Source organism: Sceloporus occidentalis, unplaced genomic scaffold (genome assembly GCF_023333645.1).
Source record: "Sceloporus occidentalis isolate IW3139 unplaced genomic scaffold, rSceOcc1.0.p SCAF_208, whole genome shotgun sequence".
Taxonomy (NCBI): Eukaryota; Metazoa; Chordata; class Lepidosauria; order Squamata; family Phrynosomatidae; genus Sceloporus; species Sceloporus occidentalis.
Genome location: NW_028317188.1, coordinates 310,132 through 319,058, shown reverse-complemented (window position 1 = coordinate 319,058; position 8,927 = coordinate 310,132). Strand labels below are relative to the sequence as shown.

The 8,927-nt window shown below is 45.6% G+C and overlaps 1 protein-coding gene across 1 annotated transcript; it reads right to left on the bottom strand.

Annotated features, from left to right (window-relative positions):
* Positions 1–1,650: 1,650 nt before the first annotated feature.
* On the bottom strand, positions 1,651–8,639 carry LOC149277623 (mitoferrin-2-like). Its single transcript, XM_089502660.1, has 4 exons — positions 8,337–8,639; positions 5,587–5,815; positions 2,831–2,887; positions 1,651–2,171 (listed from the first exon to the last, which is right to left on the bottom strand). Exons 1-4 carry the CDS (start codon positions 8,637–8,639, stop codon positions 1,651–1,653), a joined length of 1,110 nt encoding a protein of 369 aa, XP_089358786.1.
* Positions 8,640–8,927: the final 288 nt, after the last annotated feature.

The window sequence follows — 8,927 nt, the reverse complement described above, 5'->3', positions numbered from 1 at the left end:
CAACACACTGAAAACGGAGAGAAATATTTGGAATTTGATGGTCACAGAAAAGCAACAGCCTCAGCTATTAGTGTCAGAATCAGTATATGGACTGTTAAAACAAAGAAAAAATTATTGTGTTATAAGGAGGATCCAAACTGTACCATGAGCCTCAGCTTGGCCAAAGGGGTGTTGATAACACATACAGAACTTTTTAAAAGAAAAGGATAGTTGTACGAGTAAATAAAGCCCAATGCAGAAGCCATTACCCATCAGTCTGGCACCTTGGATTACTTATTCTGTATGGTAAAACACAGCTATGGGTAGAAGGTGGATTTACTGCTTTTTTTTTATTTTTTTAATCAGAAACGTAAAGACTTGGTGTTGATCCATCTGATGCACATTGGACCATTCGCCAATTAAGACTAACGTAAAGGCAAATATAAAAGCTAAAGGGCAAACACAGTCACTTGGCAGAACTTAAAACCTCTAAGTGCATCACATGCCTGTTCACAGTATTTGCCTGAACCCTTCCTATAGCCCACTATAAAAATAATAAATAAATCCCCTAGTCCATTTACTGTACTCTGTACTCTTATTGAGTTAAGGAATGCACCAAGGGGAGTTACGATAAGTTATCAGCAGATCTGGAGACATGTCTCTTGCTAAAGTTAAAAACTCCCAACAGAAGTACACCCCCCCCCCTTGCTCCTCAAGTCTCTACTATCAGGTGTCCATAGTTTAGCAGCATACGTTTGTGATCTCTCTGTTTCATTTTGAGTTCCAAAAAGCGACAAGGAGAAGGCATGTAGACAAGCCTTACGTAATTTGATAGGGTATCCCAAAAAATATACATATTTATATATATTTCCCTCCCCAAATTTTAAGATACAAATATGACTCCAGCCACCAAGAAGGCGGTGTAAGTGCTAAGTAATATGTGCGTGCTGACAACGGCCTTAGTGACTAGCAGTTTTGATGTTTTAGGAAAAAGAGTAAATCGACAGACTTTGGTATGAACGCTGTCATTAGAACCCAAAGGTGAATGCAACAATTTGGGAAGTGCCTCTTTCCACTCGCCCCTTTTGAGAAGTGCTGTAGCAGACATCTTTTGATACAGAGGCACAAGAAATACAGCACAGAGATGGCATTAAACTCCAGACAAAATTAAATCACGAAATAATCCAGCTTTTGCTAGTAAGGTGGAAAAGCTGCATTACGGAACCATATGTCCCATTAATGACAAAGAACCTGTCCCGCTCAGTGTTAAGTGCTGTCGCTATACAGGACAATTGTTATGTTATTTTATCACTAAATACGTCTTAAACTGTAACTACTGTGAGCACTGCCACGAAACAGATACATTCTACAAAAGGCTGTGTTTCCAGAACTGTATTCAGAGAAACAAATCCACCAAACTATACGTGGCTTTGGAGTGTGGTTCATTAAACAGAACTGTCTCTTTATGGTAAGAGGAGCTAAAACAGCAAGACAGCGATGATAATGTAGTTATCAACTGTAATGCGCTGTCTTGCCTGTTGCATTGGGAGAATGGAGGCTTGAAAATCCATCTAATGTTAAGAACACGTACATTAAAAAACAAATTCAGCTGGGAACAGATCATTAACTGTGTCTGGAGTTTCTCGGCAGGGCTCGATGTGGTGTAGGGCTTCAATGCCCTGCCCTCCTTTCCGCCTGTCGTTTGGTGATGATGTATTTGAAGAACTCGTACACAGACCACGATATGGCTGTGGAGGGCATCTGATAGATAATCCTAGCCTGAACACCTCGGAAGTAGGCAGTGACACCGCCTACTTGGTACACCGTCCTGAAGGCATTAGCCATGCCCGTGATGTGTCCGCTCATGTTAGAGGCATTCAAGGCCACGGATTCCTGCGTGTTGAGCAGGGTCTTGCACACGTCCAGCGGTGTTGTGACCGCAGCAGCCACCGCTCCCGCACACGCGCCGGAGACCATATGCGAAGTCGGGTTATATTGTCTGTGAGGATTTAGGTGCTCTTGCAGGAATTCATAGGCCATAAAATGGATGGCCTGGAAAGGTATATTCATAGTCAGTTGGGTTGTGTAGCTTCTGTAAAAGGCACCAGGTCCCTCATTCCGCCACACGGCCCTCATACAGTCAGTCACTCGCCGGTACGGGGAATTGTACATCTGCATCCTTTGCTTGATCACTTGTGTTTGTAGGGATAGCAGCAGCCCAAGGTGAAGAAGGTAGTCCAATCCATTGGAGAAGGTTCCCGACGGAAAGATTTAAAAACAGAAAACAAAAGTTATTAACTCCACCCTACAAAGTTGTACATGCAAAAGATTAGAAGCGGCTTGTATTAAAAGGTTTATTATGCAGAATTTTGTATACAATGAGACAATTATAGAAGTAAAATATTCATAAAGGGTTCTCGTGTATTTGAAGGTCATTGTGCTATATCACATACTACTCATCTTTAGAGATACTGTGGTTTATCATGTTCTATCAGAACACGAAATGTCATACAACATGGGGCTCACACAGCCTGGGAGCATATCTTGCCAAGGCTTCTGTATTTTATGTGGCCAGTGGAAGGGGACAGAAATTGGAGCTGGGGGCAGAAAGACGGATCTGTCAATCTTTAAAACTTGAATGGGGCGAACTAAAAGTGATGGGTGCATCTGACCAATGATAAGGGGTTGGAGTGGAGAACTGAACTGACCAAAGGACGGCACAACAACACGAGAGGATGAAGCAGAAATAGCCAAAGCCCTAGGGGTGACTGTGTTTAGACTACATATCTTAACACTTTTAATATGAATTTACTAGATCCAAGCAAGGCGACGTTATCCACACAGCTCTCACCTTCAGCTGGATTCATGGCGGCGTCATGTAACAGAGTCGCAACACACCCGGCAGCTCCTGCAAGATAAAAACTGTCACAAGTGAGGGAATGAAAGGCCAAAAGCAATACATTTACAGCTTGCCCTATATTATGGATAAACATAACCACTTCAGATGATCAGCCAGAACCCACAGAGTAAACTGTCTGGAACTCCCATCATCCATGTTGCTTAGCTGTTTAAACAGCTGCGGAGCTACCTGTGGGCACCCAGAAATCAAAGAAACCACAGGCTCTTCGCAGCCACGCCAGCAAAGCATTAAAATTATTTTGCAGCTGAAGGCCTATCAACTACCTAGCATGTCAACGGACCCTTTAGATCTCAGGTAGGGATCCAGATTCACATTGATGGACATTAAAAATAATGCTCATCTGGCAGAGAACACTACAATGTTTCATATTAGGCTAAAACCCCCACTGATGGCATAATGTAATCCTCATATACATGTACGCAGCTTTTTGTTTTCCAACTCTTTACGATCACAAAATACATAATGCTCAGTAAAAGCAAAGCCATCTACTCCTAATTAACCTATAAACGACTAGCCCAGAAACAAGAAGGAACTTGCAAATCGTGGGTGTAGCTTTACACCGATTCATTAAACTACCTTCTGCACAGAATATCATTAAAGTGACGTGCCAGCCAAACTATGCACAATAGCGTCTTTAAATATTTTCCCCTTGCAAGGGGCGAGGACTCTGAAGAACCCCCCGCGCATGAGCAGCATCTGGCCTTGCAGGAGATGCATTCAGCCAAATGTATATCATGGTTGTCACTGCACTGCAGCTTCTCCTACAGCTAAGCATAGTTTTTTTCCCCCAGCAAAATGTGTATTTAAATGACATACAAGGTACTTTAATGTGCATTTTGTGTTGGCAGGGCTACATTCAGAGTTCAAGAATAGCCAATATTGGTCAAGGTCAAACGTGCTTTTTTACAGACCTTACCAAGCCAGAGTAATATCATTCAGTCGTACTAATTACTTAGGACCTGACTCCCTTTATAGCCAAAGACTGATGCAAAATGCTAAAGGGCTTTACTGTCAAAACAAACCAATAATAATAATTGGAAAGCTAAAACACAAGATACGTTTGGTGTCACAGCAGATTGTTACAGGGATTGGGTTAAGGTCACCTCTAGCAAACCTGTACTGAAAGTAAGCAGCGGACAACAGTCCCCGGGCCAATTGTCGCCTGCATGTAGACAGCGTCAATCGTTAAGAAGAAGCTTGTAACTTGCAAAGGATGAGCGGCCTTCTCAAAAATCTAAGTGCATCTAAAAAATAAAACTTTGGCTCTTTTACAGCCAAAGTTGTTCGTAAACATGCAGTGAGGCTAAAATCATAGCTACATTCAGGGAATGTACTAGAATCCTGTTAATGCACTTAAGGTACATCAGTTTAGTCTTAAGAAGACAAGTTAACTAAACAAGATGCAAGCACAAGTGGATTTCTGAGAATTCAAAATTCTGCTACCCCCAAAATACACCAAAGACTGAAATTAGACACGGAAAAAAAACTTTTAGCGCTTGCAACAGAGGAGGTCCTGGAACGGCCACGGAGGAGAAGCCACAGCAAGCTCTGCTTTGACGTAGCTGCCCTCGATTTCCAGAGATCCAATGCTGGCATAGAGCTTCGTGCCTTTATAGCAGGCAGAGCGGATCAAATGAAATAAGCTGATGAACGCCTGTGCAGAAGAGTCAAAAAGTCTCAACGCAACATTAATGTTCTCTCCAGTAGCATATCAAATCAGCCGTGCCAAGACATGCGTGTGACGTGTGCTTCACGTTATCAATGTGTTAACATACAAGCGCTATGAAACAGTCTGTTAATGGCTCCTGCGATTCACTGTCCAGCGGCATGTGAAAAAAAAAATCATGTGAATGTAATGGGTGGTCACTACATTAACATCATTTTGGAAAACAGTACAGTCATTGATCGCTTTAGTAAACTTGCTGAAGACGGTTGCTGAAAAACAAGGCTCCTGTAAGACCATTCTTTCCTCTCTCCAGTCTTATGATTCCCACCCCTGCAAATCCATTTAATTTGGAGTCCAAGGGGAAAACACATGATAGGGAATTGGTGCGGAAAGTCTTTGGTGTAAGTGTGTGCGCCAACTACATGCAAGCGGGCACCTAGGACCGCATTGGATTTTTTTCTACAAATTTTGCCCCTTAGCCAACACAATCTGAACCAGGAACTACCTGAACCCATTCACATTAATAATGGGTCCCACAAGAATAAACCTTTAAGGGAATATTCGTCATGCTTGCGTGATTAGAGGCACCCAATGTAATCAATATTTCCTACAGTAGATATTGTTAGAAAGCTATGTTAGTTGGCAAGCTGAGCCCTGACTACAAATAAATGTAGCATGTAATATATGTTAAATGTTAATTAATTTGATTGTTTTGAATTGCAGCATTAGAGCCAATGAGAAATGACTGGCTAAAGATCATGTTGGAGACAAAGCTGTAAGCAATGTTACAAAGGTCTGTCCAGACTGACGCGATTCCTTAATATCATGCTTGCCTGGCAGACTGTAGGAGGAACCAGGTGCCTATAAATCTGTGAGTGTCGTATGCCTAGTGTTCTAATGTGTGGTGTTAGCTGCCTTAGGAAAAAAACATCCTGAAGTGTCTCCAGTGGAGGAATTGGCGTTCTTAAATACACAAAAAAAGAAATTGTTGTTGATTACGCAGGACAGGAATCATCAATACCATTAGCGATATGGCTATTGCCCCCCGGGCGGATTACGTCACTCAATGTCTTTTTAAGTTTTTCGTAGCAGGCAAAATACAGGGCGTGAGCAGGGCCTGCCCCGGTCGCTGTAACATTCATTCCTCTTATTGGCCTCCAGATGCCTTCAGTGCGCATTATTTTCCACAAGGCCTCCATCACGTTGCGATAGCGGGCAGCGGGATCGGGCTGCAGACTCTGCATTCGGGTCTGAAACAGAAAGAAAACTATAATCAGACCACAAGAGTAAAGAGAGTGGAAACAGAAGTTCATTTTCAGCATCGCGTGACTATAAAAAACGACCGGCATCAGACACGCGATAGAACAAAACATAACCAATAACCGAGCCGCCGGCTGGGATATATGCAATATATAGGTGTGTGTGCGTGAGAGAGTGAGTGTGACTGCATTAGATTTCCAGAGCTTTAATACAACCCCAGGTATCAGTTTGCAGTGCATGTCTATCAAGGCGGCCCTTTAATTCTTTAAGTGTCTGGTTTTCTTTATCGCAGCCTTCAGCTAAATCCAACATTGCCGCAGCCTACATTATTCTAGGCCTTTTTTAATGTTCTTTTTAAGCTCCTGTGCCATGTACAGATTAGTCAAGATACCCGTTTACTTAAGGTTTTCTTCATCTCTAGTGTTATACAATGATTGCCAAACAGCCTCCGAGAGGAAAATGCCGCCACTAAGATTTCATAACCACAGACAAATTGCTTAACACCATAATTATAAAGCGCGGCCTTCCCGGAATCATACGCTGGCTGCTCGGTGCGTTTAAGATTAAGACGGCGTCACGAGCGCGACACCCACCGCTTTACTGCCAGCCCTGGGTATCACTTTGCCTCTCTGGGCAATGTACAAGAACTACGTCCTGACCAGGAAGAGGAATCATGCGAAACCCCTACTGAAAAGAAGTGCAATGAATATATAGATGCGCCATAAGTAATATATACCTCTCAAGAGGAATATCACAGCATTGCAAAACCTGCCGCAGGGAGTGTGAAGTCCAGGAGTCTTCTGCACCAACGCCACGGCAATTACGTGCCCAGGTGGGCATTAACCCCCCCCCCCCCGACAAACCCACCTACACAGTATTAACTACATCAAGCAGAACGGTTATCAGGACCAATTGAAAAAAGGAACTTGAATGGGGATACTAGCTGAAGGTGACCCTGGATGCTGCCTCTATAATAGCTGAGACACAGGAGCTACTCACTAAACAATAACCGGCTACTTTTAGACCCCATGGAAATCATCTAATATATTCAGCCACGTAAAGAGACTCTGCAGCCTTCATATATAAAGAGTTTGGGGCCGTGCCTTTAAACCCCCACGTTGCACCTTTTGCAAATACATGGGGTATTCTGCGCTCAGCAAACCAGTGGTTGGAAATCCAACAGGATTTACAGGAACCGAAGTTATTTCTTAACTTATTCGCTGACCCCGGAATAAATCTCACTAGCCCGCGGCACCTGCTTTCCTCGCCGTTGGGTTCTGACCGGCGTTTCTAAAAAGCATTTCAGGTTATGTCTCCTGACCACGTTATTCTGGGCAGTTAAATGTCAAACGCATCAACTCCGTGGTTATGAAACAACCCCTTCAAGACACTCTTGTGCCCCTATTGTCGCCCCACCAAGACCAATTAAAGTTACTTATTATGCATCCCTGAAAAAAGTAGAACCCTTGACTTTGGAAGAAGCTGCAGCTCCGCACTGGCCCACTCTCACCATGGTTCAGTTTTTGCACCGGGTTGGGCGGCTTAAGGGGCTGAACCCGCTGGAACTCGAACAAACCGAATGTGGGCAGAGCGCAGACAAACCGGAGACGTGGGGCAAGAAAAGAGGGCAAATCACGCCATTCCCTCGCAAGGGGGGGGGGCAAGAGCGATAATGTATAGGCGGCACTCGGCGATAACGGGCGTACGATGGCTGGACGGATCCTTTTAAGTGCTTCATACACTGAGAAGGGGAGATTGCTGTCACTATAAATAGAGGCTGATGATAAAACGCAGCGGCTGGCGTGATATGAATTACCGTTAAGGCTCCATACGGTACTTTTCATGCCTTATTAAACTACCGACCGGAAGTACACCGGGTGTTTCCTGATCACGTCGGATACTTTTACATTCTGAGCTGCAGCAAAACTCTGTTACAGAGACCCTCGTCATACAGGCTCCTAGATTTGCACCAGGGGGCAAAAGGGTGACCCCGGATTATCGGCCCCACTCAGGAACCATCTCTGGTTAATGGTCACCTTCCCCAGGAAACGCGCAGCATCAGCCTGCTGACCTTTTTCAGAACATGATACCCAGAAAGACAATGGGGTTTATTCACTAAAGGGAGAGTTGTGGGTTAAAGCTTACTATACATTACGAAGACCCGTCCCCTATAGGTTTTTGCTCGGCCCTGTATAATGTAGACTTAAACCCGTGAGATGCTCCTCACACATTGAATGATACATTATACAAGATCAGCCCAGCCCCGCATAACGTATGGCGAAGTGCGGGGGCTGAAACCACAACTCTCCTGCACTCTCCATTTAGTGAAAAGACCCCAGAGCGAGGGAAAAAGCGCAATGACGGATTTGCCGGCTGCAAGACACCGGCGATGTGGGTCTCCCCCTCCCCCCATGCACGTGTGTACCCCTCCCCCTACTCCCGCCATGTGGCCGCTATGCTGATAGTTTCCCAGGGTCAGGGCGGACCCAGGCCTTGGGATGGAGCTCTCACCTTGACACAGTCCACAGGGTACATGAGGCAGTGCTCCATAATCCCAGCCACGGCTCCGGCCAGCATGTGCGTGGTGACAGCAGAACCCTCCGGCAGCGCCTCATACTCTGGTTCGTTAATCCTGGTCCCCACTTCCCGGGGGCGGCCACTTGATGACTCGTAGGCTAAGGGGGCTCCCACTCCAGCACTCAGCTCGGTGTCAGCGCTAGAGCCTGACCAGCCACGCCGGACCCAGGTTCCCAGCACCCGACCGGGGTCTCCAGCCGCTGCGGCTCGCTCCTTCAAGACGGCCTCCAACTCCATGCTACAGTCCCCGGGCTGCTCCTGGCCGCCGGCACGGGCCCCTGAGCGCCGCAGCTTAATGCGAGGTGGCTCCGATAGCGCCGTCGTGGCCCCCACCACAGCCTTCGGCCTCGGGGCCCAGGACACGCCCACCCCTCACCCATTGGGTTGTCATTGAAGCTGAATGGAAGCGATTGCATAACAGCTTTTGCTGAATGGCTGCCGTTCATGTCCATCATGACTCTGCGCACGCTGATTGGTAGCCAAGGCCTACTTTTCTGGTTCTCCTTGTTTATCGCCAGGGTATTG

Excerpts from the sequence above, each read along its gene's own strand:
- LOC149277623 (XM_089502660.1), bottom strand. The coding sequence starts at position 8,639 with ATGGAGTTGGAGGCCGTCTTGAAGGAGCGAGCCGCAGCGGCTGGAGAC. Across the intron at positions 5,816-8,336 it reads ACCCTGTGGACTGTGTCAAG|ACCCGAATGCAGAGTCTGCA; the intron begins GTGAGAGCTCCA and ends TTTCTGTTTCAG. Across the intron at positions 2,172-2,830 it reads CGCCATGAATCCAGCTGAAG|TGATCAAGCAAAGGATGCAG; the intron begins GTGAGAGCTGTG and ends TACAAACACAAG.